Source organism: Aythya marila (assembly GCF_965140915.1).
Source record: "Aythya marila genome assembly, chromosome: 3".
Classification (NCBI taxonomy): domain Eukaryota; kingdom Metazoa; phylum Chordata; class Aves; order Anseriformes; family Anatidae; genus Aythya; species Aythya marila.
In genome coordinates, this window is record NC_139044.1 from 67,219,600 (window position 1) to 67,234,564 (window position 14,965).

At 36.0% G+C, this 14,965-nt stretch overlaps 1 protein-coding gene across 1 annotated transcript in view; it reads right to left on the reverse strand.

The window, feature by feature from the left end:
• The window catches only part of ASCC3 (activating signal cointegrator 1 complex subunit 3), a 281,915-nt gene that overhangs the window by 228,947 nt on the left and 38,003 nt on the right, over nucleotides 1-14,965 (reverse strand). The window contains exons 5-8 of the mRNA XM_082756805.1: nucleotides 5,023-5,143; nucleotides 2,108-2,315; nucleotides 1,213-1,354; nucleotides 523-648 (exon numbers count right to left, since the gene is read on the reverse strand). Of these exons, the coding sequence (XP_082612931.1) occupies nucleotides 523-648; nucleotides 1,213-1,354; nucleotides 2,108-2,315; nucleotides 5,023-5,143 (597 nt within the window). The remainder of the gene's footprint in view (nucleotides 1-522; nucleotides 649-1,212; nucleotides 1,355-2,107; nucleotides 2,316-5,022; nucleotides 5,144-14,965) is intronic.

Here is a 14,965-nt window from a genome sequence, read left to right on the forward strand (position 1 = left end):
ATGTGGTCGGGCATTGGAACGGGTTGACTAGGGAGGTGGTGGAGTCACCGTCCCTGGGGGGTGGGGGTGTTTACCAAAAGGTTGGATGTGGTACTTAGGGATATGGTTTAGGGGGGTAATACTGGTGGTAGGGGAATGGTTGGAGGCCTTTTCCAACCTAGGTGATTCTATGATTATCTCCTCATTTATTTTTCCTTTTTTTTTTTTTTTTTTTTTTTTTTTTAAAAAGGGAACATTATAGTGTTCCAGCTCACAGCTCAACCATATGTAGCTGAATACGTAATGCCACAGGAACTAAAAACTGCAGTTCACAAAGTAGTAATTTAGAGGAGGAATTTCTTTGATCAGAGTCATCATGAACAGAATTATATCACTAAAATAACATCCCCCAACAAATTAGAAGTAAAGAAATTAACTGGCTCTATTTGCACATCACAAATCACATTTGTACGTATTATTCACTGAAATTTTTGTAACAGCAAAGTAAAAACTAATTTAATATCTCTGAAATGGTTTACTCACCTCATCTAAGTCTTTAATGTACACAATTTTTTCTTCAATACCAATAGGCATTGGTTCACTATGGGGGATCTTCACCTCTTCATACATTTTGTTGTTTTCTCTCTGAACTGCCTCTGGTAAGAACACCTAAAATGGTATTACAGGAAAATTAATTGAAAATATGAAAACAGAAAGTTTCATTACTTTATAGCCCACTTGAAGCAATTTTTCATCACTTTCCTTCATAAAAATGAATCCCAAATAAAAACAATTCTCCCTGATTCATTTTACAGATAGCACAGAACCCCCTAAATGGAAAATAATCAGTTTTACTACTCAGAAAACGGTTTCAAAAAGACAAAAAAAAACAGATAACTCCCCTTTATTAAATTTCAAAAGCCATTAAGTCTAGAATTTCATAAAGCATTCATTTTGTTAAAGTCTAATTCAATGTTTTCCAAAAGATAGAAGGAGAAAAATAGTATTTTAATGACCTAACTGACCCTAGAAATAAAAACAAATACATTAGTTGAGAGTGAGATTGTTTCTTCTAGGGACAAAATTAAAACAAAATATGTGAGCATTTAAAACCCTCTGTAAAGAAACACCGCTTCATGCACAGGACTCCGATTAGTAGGAGAATCTCCAAGGGAACAAAAGGAAATCTGCTGCACATTACTCACTGGAATAGTTGTATTGCTGAAGACGTACCTTTGCACCCCCGATGAATGCTGATGTTTTCATAGCTTCAGCTCGGGAATCGTAAACATGTGGATAATGAATTCTTTCAAAGTCCATCTCTCTCTGTCTACCTAGGACAGGCATACTTCGAGCATTCAAAAGCGCTAGTTCCCTATAAGCAGAAAAATAGCTGCAATAATTCTGCCAATTGTAAGCAGCCATCACAAAAAGTGGACATAGTATTAAAGTCAGAGAAAAAGTTGGAGAAATGTAAGGAAAATAAAAGTTTATAAAATGATTAACAAAAGAATTTTACTGTGTTATTCACTGGCATCAGTTAAACTAAGTCCTTATTGCAAACAACAGATAAAAATCAATCCAACCAGTGCAAGGCTTTTCTAATGGAATTTTGCCTCTTTTTACACAATACAGCAACAAGCATTCACAGTTAAATACCAGTCCCACTATATTCTTCTCAATACGAAATGCAACACCTTATTTGCTCCTTATTCTCTCCCTCCCTTATTCCTCCCACTACCTTTAGTTGACAACATGGAAAATAGCACCCGTTAATCTGTAGTGGAAAAAAAAAGAAAGATAGTTCTGCTAGATTTAGTACAGACTTCATAAATCTTAAGCAAGTAGTCTGCACACAGGAACTAAGAAAGATAGCCTACTTCTCTAATCTGCATCTCCAGCCCACATAGATGAGACCAAGAAGATTCTCATTAAGCAGATCACTGCTTTCTTTCCCTGAAAATTAGGTTTTCATATTAAAAAAAAAAATAATCCACACTTGTAATAAAACGTGACCTGAAGTCAGTATCATCTAATTTCCAAAGCAAACTAAAAGAAAATAAACGTTTATGATATGTTGAAGTAGCAATTACAACACAAGCATTTTTCAACTTTTGGCATTTATTACCTTTGCATTCGCAGCTCTTTGGGATCAAAGCACATTAGTCCTTCACCTGAACCTTCTCCATCTTCCCCAGCTTGTTTTTCTTTTCTGGCATTTCGTTTTTCTTCACGACGATATTGTTTCATCAACAGCTTTTCTTGTTCAGACTGAATTGTAACTTGACAGCCATAATTGGGTTTAGTATTTTCTCCTATCAACTTCCTGCACTGTTCTGCAATGTGAAAACAGGTATGCCCCTCCATAAGTACTGGATTCTATCCTTTTTATTCCTGTTTTCTCTAATATATGTATTAGGCACATTATGCAAAAGTTGGCCTCAAGAAACTAAAGGAAGTAACAGCTTTTAAAGGCAGGACATTTAAAGTAACCACACATCAAAAGCTCTTTATCCCAAAGTAAGAGGGGGAGTACCGCAAACTAGCGGTAAAAGGAGGGGCTTTCTTTGGGGGATTTACAATAACTTCATCAACACTGGAAAAGCCTCTTTTCTGTTCTCTTATATGAATATACTAGTAAGTAAAAAAAAAAAAAAAAAGCTGTGAAAATAGATTAAATAATATATATTTTTTTAAACAGCTTCTTCCTGTAACAGTTACTGTATATTTACTAGATAACATGACTGTATTGAAAGCATACCAACAGTTTAATTTCCTTAAACAAGTGAGAAAAGTAATCTCATTCTGTACAACCAGACTCCTTCCCTTTTTGTGGATAAGCATCAGGACTGAACAACAACAACAAAAAAATCAGAACCACAGAAGAGTTACAATACACAACAAATGCAGGGAAGCTGGGAACCTGATAAAGTCTAGTCACATTTGCCTTTCCTAGGCCACTACTGTTCTTTACTGCAGATTGAAAACAAAGACACAATTAAATATTTTATATACGACAGGGTAGACAGATTTTGTTTGTTTTTAATTTCATCAGTATTTTTAAACCTCTACTTTCAAAATTCAGCAAACAGATTATTAGCTTATATGGGTTTAACCATCATATTATTAATTACATGTATGTTTCAAATGTATTTTTTCAGTCTAGCCCTGAACCTGAAAATTGGAAACTTCTTCTCAAATCTTCTGAATTTGAGAAGAATCTTCTGAATTTGAATTTGTGCCATTTAATTTTTAACCTACCGTAACAGTGAAACTCTTGCAGCATGCACACTAAATAAAGTGACTATAACTTGCCAATTATTGAAGAAATTCTAATAAACTGACAAAATGCCCACAGTAATACTATCACATTTGTAGTTTTAGCTCTCTATCATAGTTAAAGGGAAAAACAAAGGTTGCAATTTCCTGCCTAAATTTAATTCAGACCAAACATACTAGGACAAAGAACTGCTACTTGATTTGTCTGATAAACACAACAATCACCTTTATGGCTGTGGAATTAAATTCTATAATAACAGTCAAATAATACAGCATTCTAAAAACGTTTAGTAAATGTATAGTTCCTTGTCTTGCGCTTATTTTCTCAAAAAACAAATAACTCAAAGTTACCAAACAACTAAATTCATCCAGACACAAATGATTCCCTACGCAAATACAATTCTGGAAAGCTAAAACCTCAGTCCCCATGAGGACTATTACTTTGATCAACTTAAAAGGAAAAAGCCTTACTAAAATGATTAAATTGAACTTGGTGCAGAGCATCTGCAGTCTTGGAGAAGATACTCAAATATCACTGACTTCTATACTACAGTGAAGGAAGAACTGTCATCAGTAAAAAAAAAAAGTGAAACAACAAGGAAAAAAAACACAAACATTCATAAAACCAGTAACACCCTTATCGAAAAGCACAATGTTGAAAATATTCTCTCTCTACATTCTAGCATAATTATTTACTGATGGCATGCTGAAGAATAAGTTTATAATAGCTTTCAAAATACTACTACTTCTAAATGAAAAGAAAATGTTGCACGTTGAAGAAAAAACATAATTGTTTGTGCATATACTTTATTTTTTTTCTTTTGGTTATATGAGAAAATAAAAAAAAACAAACACAACAACAACAAAAAAATTTGTTATACTGATAGTTTCTGCTTTGAAATCAGTAGCAGATAAAACTAATGATTGCTCTGATGACTTTAGATTAACCATCAGCACAGCAGAAGCTGAATTTCCAAACACTTGCATAAATAACATTTTACAACATGCATATTAAGTACGGTTTGTTTGCATTTAAAAAATATTGTGAGGATACCTAAGTCCAGCAATATCAGCTCTAACCAACTTTTTTCTAACTCCATGAGTTGTAAACATGCAATGGGCTGTATGGTGTTATGTCAATGCAAGTTTTGTCCCACATTGCAACGTATTCACAATCAGATTTATTTTTTGTAAGGAAATAAAGTAGGAACACTTGTTTTTAAGCAGCGATTTGCAAAACAGATTTTAAAACTATTACTCTGTGTATGCAATGTAAAAAAGAAAATGAGAGTATAAAACCTGGCCCCCTTTATTCTTCTCACTTATCAATCCTTCAGTTTAAATTTATTTTTATTTTTTTTCCCCAGAAGTGCTTGTTACCATGCTTTTTCTCAACAAGACATCCATTTGATGTTAACACTGAAACAGAAAGTGGGATAGCAGATGAGGAATACCTCAAGATGAAGTTATTTCAATGGTAATTGATTGAAATAGATACAAATGTTAACACATTTCTTTTAAAATTACACGCGCACATATACAGTTGAAAAGTAAATATACAACAGGCATTTATTTCATTTTTGTAATCAAATCGCAATTTCTTTATTTATACTAATATAAGCACCCTCCACCGCCACCACTTTTTTTTTTTGTCTTTCTTTTTAAATGTACGTAGCCAGAACTGCTTGAAATGTAATTGAACAGTTAGAAAACTAATTTTTATCTGATTATAACAATCTGAATAACAATTTTGTAGTCACATACCTTGCAATGCCTGGAACTTGTTATCATTTGCACAAGTCAAAGATCTTTCCACAATCAGAGATCTGTTCTGTAGGAGCTTCTCTATAAGTTCAAAACCTTCAGGGCCTAGTAGTTCAAATAACTAGAAAGAAAAGAAAGTCCTAAGTCATTGTTCAAATTAGCATAAAATTACAAATAGGACTGCAATATTTCCATCCTTGGTAATAGCATGTCTGTTAACAAGTTTAAAGAATTTCAAATCTAAGTGATTCAGTCCAAGAGGTATCATTGCTAGCATTTATCCAGATTCTATGTTATTAAAAGGGAAAAGTATTGAAAGTTTTCAGTAGGAAAGATTTAAACTGTAAATCTTGTCTGTTAAATAAAACATTCATTTTTGAGATTCTTGTATAAAATTTAATTCTTCTCAAGACCAAACTTTACATTTTTTTTTTAAATAGTTACTTACATAAACTCTGCTACAAACTTATTCCTCCATAATATAACCAGATAAATCAAGAGAACTGGTGCTTTCTTATAGATGTCAGATAAATAGGAAGTTATTTACATTCCAGTGAATAAGAGAAATTTCCTACAGCATTTTCACATTAATATCCTACAAAGAGGTCATAGATGTGAAAGAGAGCAAGATTTGAGGAAACAATCAAGAGAAGCACTTCCTGTCCATCTTACCCATAATTATTTTGGAAAAATTCAATGCAGTATAGCAGAGCAATAAGCTACTCAGAAACTGTTCTGAATTTCTAACATTTTTCCCCACATTTTTTCATTTTATAAAAAGGCAAATAGGACGATTTCTCCTTAGTGTTTTCTAAGTTTGCTTCTAAAAGTAACTCAACTTCAGGTATCAGGTAAGAATAATTGTTATGGTGTGTTTTCATGTAAAGTCCTGTGAATGAGTAAAATTTGGCCACTGCAGGATTCAAATATTTCTGTTCCAACTATGAAAAGGAGAGTTCTCTTACTATCCTGTATTTAATTTGCCAGCTTCTTAGTAGGGAGTCTTGCTGCGGTTGTCTCTGCCCACTGGGCAATAGTGTTATGATGCTTATATTTGCAAAAGCCATGGAACCATAGAATGGTTTGGGTTGGAAGGGGCCATAAAGATCATTGAGTTCCAACCCCCTGCCATGGGCAGGGACCCTTCCCACTAGACCAGGTTGCTCAAAGCCCCAACCAACCCAGCCTTGAACACCTCCAAGGATGGGGTACCCACAGCTTCTCTGAACAACCTGTGATAGTGCTTTACCATCCTCTGCATGACAAACTTCCTCCTACAATCTAATGTAAATCTTTTAGTTTAAAATTGTTCCTCCTTGTCCTATCACTATCTGCTTGTGTAAATTTCAAACAGTGTGAAGGGCATCAGAATAGTGATCCCTTTTTTCAGGCCAAGTTGTACTTCATAAGGTAAACTTGCATTTAATAAATAATACAAAAGAAGTAGAAAGTGTTACTCCTTAACCCCCAGGGTTTCTGAGAAAAATGTAAGGTGCATCCGTTAGTTCAGTGATATCAGCATTTGCAGAGACCACGAAACATATAAACTTTTGCATTTCTTTTATTAAAGTAACCACTGACAGCAAATTGGAGAAGCAATCTGAGTAAAAAAAAAAAAAAAAAAAAAAAAGAATGCAATAAATGTGGAATAAATGTGGACAAACAAAATCCTACACTCAAATAAGAGCATCAAACTGCAGAAATACAGGACAGTAAACTGCTGGCTAGACATTAATTTTGTTGACAAGGATCTGAAGCTATAATGGATTTCTTTTTATCCAGCCTTCTCTAACAATCATCATTAATTCTTGTCCTTTGCATAGCTATTCACTGTCACTTTACTGCTGCATTTTAACCAATATTATCTAAAGATATAACAGGACTTTATTCACTGCAGCATACACAGTATATGGATATTCAGACTTAAAATGTTGCCAAAACAAAGGAAAAAGGCAATCAACATGTTATTCCTAAAACATCCACTGTATACTTTCAGCTCTGCAAAGGACTCCAAAGCATCACTCTCACTGGAAGCAAGCTTGACAAGGTTCAATCAGAAAAGATGGGTTTTGATGGTACAGGTGACAGTTTTAGAACAGGAAAATGTTTTTCCATTCCTGTTTTCCCAGTATATTCTCAATCAAAAAAAACATCCATATCAAATAAAAAAAAAAACATCAAATCTATATTTCAACTTATCAGAACAGTAGAGTTGTACAAAAAAAAAAAGTAAAGTTACATGACGTTCTATGTCCATGCCAGAGGCAGATACTACCATAAGACAGCATTTCTCACTTAATCCCTAGGCAGGTAGGGGCCCAGTGGAGGAGCACCAAGGTGAAAAGATAACATCCTAGTCTCCAGACAACCTGCCAGTCAAAGAGAACCAAACGTATGGTATTACACACAACAAGCTCATGCAGTGTGAGGCACTCCATTTTGCCTTCTTGTTTCATGGACAGAGCGTAGTATTCATTTGCTACCAGCAGTTTGAGAACTGTCTGCAGAATCCAAGTAACCATGCTGCTGTCTGAAAGAGAAGGATGCTATGAGAACATTTTAAACAGCTAACACAGAGTGAGCTCATTGTTCAAGACACAGAAGTGTAACAGTACAGGACCAGCAACAATGACCTGTTCTCACCGACAAGTTGTCTTCCAAACCCACTGGAAAGCTGCCAGAGATCACAGGTGGAAAATAACCACTGAGAGCCAAACCAAGACATAAATGTAAGTGCTAGGAAATGGAGAATAAGTTAAACTGCAAGACCTGTCACCATCTACCACTGATGGCAGAAATGGTGACATTGGCAGAAAAAAGATGGCAAAGAGCAGAAGAAAACACCTTGAAGGCTTCTCTGTAAGACCTATATTTTATTCATCAACAGATTTATCCAGAATCCTGTCATTTCAAGGTGCAGTTCTCTATCTTCTCATTTTCTCAGGATTTCAAGAACACATCAGGGTCCATTCACGAGGCTTTTTACCATTTCAGAAACGCTTTTTATGTTTTCTGGAATCTTTAAACCTAATTCCTAAAGCAATACACTAATTAAAAAACAACCTGAACTTCCGTGATGATAGACACCGTTAATGATCTAAACAGCAACCAGACCCAAAGGTGCCTTACGAAAACTGATTTATGAGCTGGAGAGAAAACACTGCTCCTTCTTGGGGTCCAACTTCAATCAAGATAATGCCTGGCCTTGATTATCAGCCTGGCATCTTCAGACAAAGCACAAAATTTGCCTTCCTTTTTAATAGTCACACTACTCAAATAATCCTGATCGAAGTCTAAAGAGTAAACAAGAGTTTTTAGAAAAACATACAATTTATCTTGTTCAAAAGAGAAAGAGGTGTCAAAGTTTGTACAAAGTAACCACCTCACTGCTGCTATCAATCTTACACTTCACAGCAACAGGTTGACTGTATAAATCAGAAAGCAGGAAAGAGAAAATTAGGACTGTGTTGATTGAAAACTGGCTTCTGTCTAGTAAGAGGAAAGAAGCCCCCCAGCACAGAAAGCAACTGATCAAGAAACAAAGTGGCTTTCTTCTGCCAGAACACTTCCTTTTGACAGTAATTTTATCTTTTGATGCTATAAATTGAAATAATTGACGTAGATTGGAACAGCTGAAGCAGCTGTTAAAAAGCAAAATCCACAACACCTCCAGTACTTAGTGAATGCAAACACAGTCCTGAGCACCACAGTTCAGTCTTAAGTCTGGCTGTTCCACTGGGGGCACAGTGGTGAAGAGAGCACTTACAATAGTTGCTTTGCAATGTTGATTTACAAAATACAAGCGTAGTACTTTTCACAGGAGGCTGCAGCATTTTCTAACACACAGGTCTGCTTTCCTCATGATGCTGTTCAGGGTGACTGCCCTGCAACTGCGCTGAATAAGTCCGTAAAGAATCAACCAGCACAAATAGCAGCCAAAGAAAAATGAAGCACCAATTTCTGTAAAATGGAAAGCTTAAGAAAGCTGTGAATCCTATCTACTGTTAAGCCTCTCAAAGTGATAAAGAACCTACCCCTGACCAACTGCATTGATCCTCTGGACAAATACCTAGTGTAAGCTGCACAGAAATTTCTAATATTCACTACAGAAAATAAGAACTTCCCCACAGTTTCTTTTAAATCATAAAACCTATGTAATTTCCAAGAAAAGCATTGCTACTAACACATTTTCCTTTCTGCATTTCATTAACACATTTATTCACAGCATTTTGATATCTTTTCTCAATAATGTTACTTAGCAATATTTAATTCCTGATACAATCTATTTTTACAGCAAAAACACTTCTTATTCATTCCATTTGTAGTACTTAAATAAAGGATCATTACTCTTGTTCTCCAGGCCTTCCCACGTTCACTCATCCATGCTCTCAGCATATGGTCCTCTCAACACACAATATAGCAGCAATATTTGTATTTATATCTTTTTTTTTTTTTTTTTTAAACATAATGAACATTACTACATATAAGCTGAATACTGTTTTTTCCTCTGTGGTCTCCAGCACAGAAAAAACTCATATTCTGTGCTCCGAAATTAAAAATGATTATTTTCTGCTCAGCTGTAAACTACCAGCTGCTATGTGATCAGACATCACAGATAGAGACAGGTAACTTACTTAGAGGTCTAAAAAGACAAAGAGCTGAAAATGTTTAAAATAATCAAATTAGACTTAAGTTTTTGTAACTCACTGGTTTCTAGACATCCTAATTAAAATATAAAAAAATAAAACTTAACTGCTAGAACTTAATGGAAAGAAAAAGAACACAAGTGATTCCAACCAGAAGCGCTTTTCCTTAGCCCCCTTCCCTCTTCCAGAATTGATGTCCATCTGATACAATAACACTTACCCCATTCCAGCTGTAAAATTAATCCTTTTGCAGCACAAAGGAGAAACTAGAAGCACTCGCTCTGTCACTGTCACAAGGAGCAGGACAGCAAACAGACAGATTATTGTCACGATTGACTGCAGCCTGCAGAGCTAGGAGAGACTCAACACAAGCTTGAGCCCTAACATTTTCTCCTCTCTCTTCCTTTCTCAAGGAGGCTTGCTACCTCCCAGCTTTCCAGCTCTTTAATGCTGGGGGATACTCTCAACAAACTACAGAGACTAAGCTTTTAGGGGTTTTATTAGCTTGTTTTGAAGGCCAAGAAACACAGATTCACCAAATCAGGATCCTTTCATTGTTCTTTCACACATAACTGTTGCTTCCTTATGCTCTGCCCAGAACATCTTCGTGCTCAGGCATACAGGAGCAAGATAAGTGTTTACAGTGAATTTTAATATTTCAGAAAATAAATGCTGTGAAGTCTCTCCCATACGACAGGCTTATTTTATTCTTGCTGATAAAATCATTCATAGTACTGAACTGAAATTTTATTCTGAAGAAAGGAAAAAAATAAGTTACAGACCAACTGAAAGAGCTGAATATTCCTCTTGAAATCTGTTGCTTGCCTCTAAAGAGAAGCTACTATTGAGAAAAGAATTTTGGACACAATGTTTTGGTTCTAGAATAAGGGTGAAGAATAAAAGACAAATTGAGAAATTGTGATCCACACCTAGCAATTTATGTACCTTAAGAAGCTAATTATTATGTTTCATTCCAAAGGAAATGCTTTCAGTTAATCAAACCCAGGAGTCAGCAGGGTCATATCCACTGTAGTAGTCCACAGGATGAAATTTCTAGCATTCAAAGGCCAACTAGAAGAAATTCATCTTAAAGGGCAGTAAACCTGGGGACCACTTTGGTGACAGCACAGTGGTAGCTTTTAATAGACTTTTAAATAGATTTATATGGAAATTATCAAAGTAAAAGCAAGTTTTCTCTGAAACATTTCCAGTTCTTTCCTAGCATCATTCTTATTTCTAATATATTCACTTCTACTACATATCCAAAGTGTAAAAATAAAAGATGCTGCAGTTTTGAACAGTGGACACATGTTTCTGGCACTTAAGCCTGTAACCTGAATGCTGTTAATAGCTTGACATGGCTGACGGCAAAAGATTAAACAACATGCAACACTGCAAGTTCAAAAAAAGAAAGTGTGTATGTATCATCTCCAACCATAGTAACTCAGACCCATGGCCCTTTCAGGCCAGCCTGATAAAAGAAAAAAAACACCTGTAAAACACCTGTGTAAGCTTGTTAGCAAAAACTAGGACGGTTCTGATGGAAGTGACACAAAATGGTATGATTCTATTGTCAACGTAGGTGCTGACAGGCCAGATCATATACATTATTATATATTATTCTGTCCTGAAATGTCAATATCCAAGAGCCTGAGGGCAGGCACAGGAATTTAGAGAATGTTCTTAGCTACCTTTTTATTAAGTTATTATGAGATAAAGTAGACAGCAGGAACAGTTGGAGAGGCTGCGTGTCAAATCGTCAGTTTCTTGAAAAGCAGCCAAACTACTACGTTCCTTGAAGCAGTAACAGATTGTGCCCAAAAGACACCCCTGAATGTCTTCAATAACAAAGGTCCCACATGACTTCAGCTACTACTCAGTGACCATAAAGACACAAATGAGTGTGATATATGGTCACTCACATTTGTCTGAATGATTTTTAAATTTCGTTTTATGTGCATAGCCTTAATATCTGGAAGAAAGTGTAATAAGTAATAAATCTAGGAACCAAAGGACAAGATGTGTCACACTGCATTAGAATGGTGAGACAAGGTCCCCATGCTAATAATTTCTACTCAATATATGCTAGCTACACGGAAAAGGCAAGGAGACAGAGACAGCAGGCCTGCAGACAGACGGCAGTCTATCTGCCGGAGCACGGAACAAGCATGAAGCTGAACTCCAATGAGATGCACACCATAGGAAATACCTTCCAGTCAGGCTCAGCCATAAAAAGTACAGCCTTGCTGTCGAACTCACAGTTCAAGACTCCAGTAAGATTTTACTTGGAATATTACAATAGTTAATATTCACTATGCAATTTCGCAAGGCACAATTTAGAAGGGGCCTTAGAATAATCATCTCCTTACCTTGAACTTAAGTATGAGGTAGAGAACTGTCAACATTACTCTTACATCAAACTATCTCCCACACAAGAGCATTTTCTTGATTTCTGCATCTTCTGTGAAGTGGGGACAAATCCTAAAAGTTTCAGAAAATATTTTGTTCTTCAAATGAAAACAACAACAGACTAAGAATGGTCCTTGTGCCCTCCTTGAGCCTCAGCACTACATGGTTCTGTGGCACTAAATTAAAGAGAACATAATTTGGCCAAGCAGTGCTGCTCCTCCATCTCCCTACCTTTAGAGCCTAACAGCTGGCCAAGGTTACACAGCACCACCTACGCAACTAATTGCTATGCCTGCTCTTTATGGCTTGTATCCAAATGATTTTACTTCAGAAAGCACATTTTTCAGACAGCCTTGCAAAAATCCTCTCTATAGCATGGTCTCAAGTTTCTTCTGTTGAGTAGTACTCAAGTGAGCTATTGAGTAACTGAAATTCTTTACCTCAAAAAATAATAGAGAAAACATATTTCTTGGACTATAGACCTACTGGATGAAGTAACCAAAGAGTTAATTTTGGAATACACAGCCCAGCATGCTAATTGCACCTCCATAGAAATTATCTTCCACTGCTGGCAAGCCTTTCTACCTGGGAGACTTGCACAGTCTGAGCAAGTTCAGACTAACTGTGCTTACCTCAAAGGTGAATGGTGGATGGGCACTTCCAGCCCTCTGAAGATGGGTTGCTGACAGACTACTTGCATACAGAACACATTTCTTCAGCTACAGGGTTCTTACATTGCAATACCGGGCATCACTGGGATCGAGTATGACAGAACGACAAGCCTATGGGCAGGCATGCTCACAGGACAATGAGCACCTGGTCCTCAGACAGCCTCGAGCAATAAAGTACCAGCTTCATGAAGATGAACAAAAAGTTACAACTTGTCATCAGAGAGGTCTTAAATGTCTCTGCATGAAAGGAGTTAGCTTGGAATTTTTGCATTTCACCTTCAGAGGGCAATCAAAATAAATACAAAAGTTAGAAACTACATAAAAAGCAGCAGCAAAGTTCTAGGAATTCCCTTAAAGGTGAAAGCTTTTGTTACTTGAAAGACAGAACAAGGCTGAGCAAGAAGCTGATGGGAAGCTTTTCACATAACACTGTCTTTGTGAGAGACATACAAAAACATAATGGTTTCATAACAAATTCTCACACAACACTTAACCTTCAGTTACTTTTCTAGTTAGTACATTTGCAGAGTGACAAGAACTGATGGAAATTTGGTCTTGATCATGGGAAACATTTTTAGTCCAGCAGTACAAGTTCAAAGCATAAATAAAGATAGAGCCAATTACTTTTTGTAGTACTGCCTCTCCGCAGCAAGCTGGCATTACTCTCTATTTCTGTATTTCTTTTTCCACAGAACATGATGCAATTTCACTTCAACTATACACTTGTAGAAATGCATGAAAGAAGAATTCCAAAATGAATATTAAAACATGAAAATTAATTTCACAGCCTACAGGTACCAGACATTAAGAGTATGAGATTTCTTTTAAATCAAACCCAAGTCTAAACTCAAGCTAAAACACTGAAACTGATCAGTTACAGGGAAAAAAAGAAAGGTAATAATTTTTATCATAAAAAAAAAAGAATTAAAAAAACACATTATCAGATTGATACTGTATGTCAATATAGCTAAATAGGCCTAAAACAATCTTCTTACCTACTTAGTTTCCTGACAATTTTTATCATATATATCACCTTAGTGTTCTTACATCAAAAAATATTATAATTTGTCACAGCATAATTCTAACATATTTGATGGAAAGCCTTCTCCAGCTCCTTGTGTGTCTAAAACTGCCAACCACACTTGACAAAAGCAACAAAAGCAAAAACACAAAGCACCTAAGCAAGTTTTCATAACATTTTAAGTAAATAGAGTGCAGAGATTACTACTGCTATCGGTGTTTAACACTGACTAATTAGGAACTCACACAGATGCACTAATTTTGAAAATTTGAAACACGGAACTACACGGGTATTTCCACCAGCTCATTTAGCCTAAAGACTCAGGCAATTAAAAATACGTCAAACCCAGCTACAAACAGCAGACTACACTAATGTGCCTTTTAAAAAAACAAGCCCTGAAGACTAATTTAAGTGTAGAAAAAAATTACTGTTATAGGATTCCTTAAACTAGTATTTATCTTCAGAAGTATTCTGGGATCATCTGTTTATGAATTTTGAAAAAAAATATATCCTAAAATTAGCTAATTGCTTCACTTGCTACTTTTCTAAGCACATGGAGCAGGTGCCATCCTTGCAAAAGCTATAGGCCCACTTGGAATTACTGAATGATTATTTGTAAAGATTCTACACAGATGCCTGCATCACTACTGCAGTAATACAAATCCAAATTCTCCCAGAGGGAGGAAAAGTTATGCTGTTTTTAGACATTTTTAAAAGGAGACAGCAGATGCCTTTTTCATTCTGTATTGAGAACAATCGAATTGGATAAGAAATAAGAAAACCTGAATTTAACTCACAGAAAGATGCATTAATATGCAGGGTTTGTATTAGACTCAACCATCCAAAATATTTTTTTTTTTCCTAGTGCTTGGGATTTACTTACAAAATGGCCACAGTTGGAGTGGAAATCTTGTCTGCAAAAGAAGAACCTGCGGATACTCTTAGAGGAAAAGAATTCCAAAACCCGACAATTTCCAGGGTCCCCAGGGAAGCAGACACAGCACCACGCCTGACAGAGTTTAAGAAGTGTTTGGACTGTGTACTTAGTCACATGGTCTGAATTTTTGGGTAGAACTGTGTGGTGCCAGGAGTTGGACTCCATGATCCCTTCCCAATGGGTCCCTTCCAATTCAGGATATTCTATGATTCTGTGATTTCAGAACAGCTTCATGGAGTACAGAACTGTCCATTGGCAG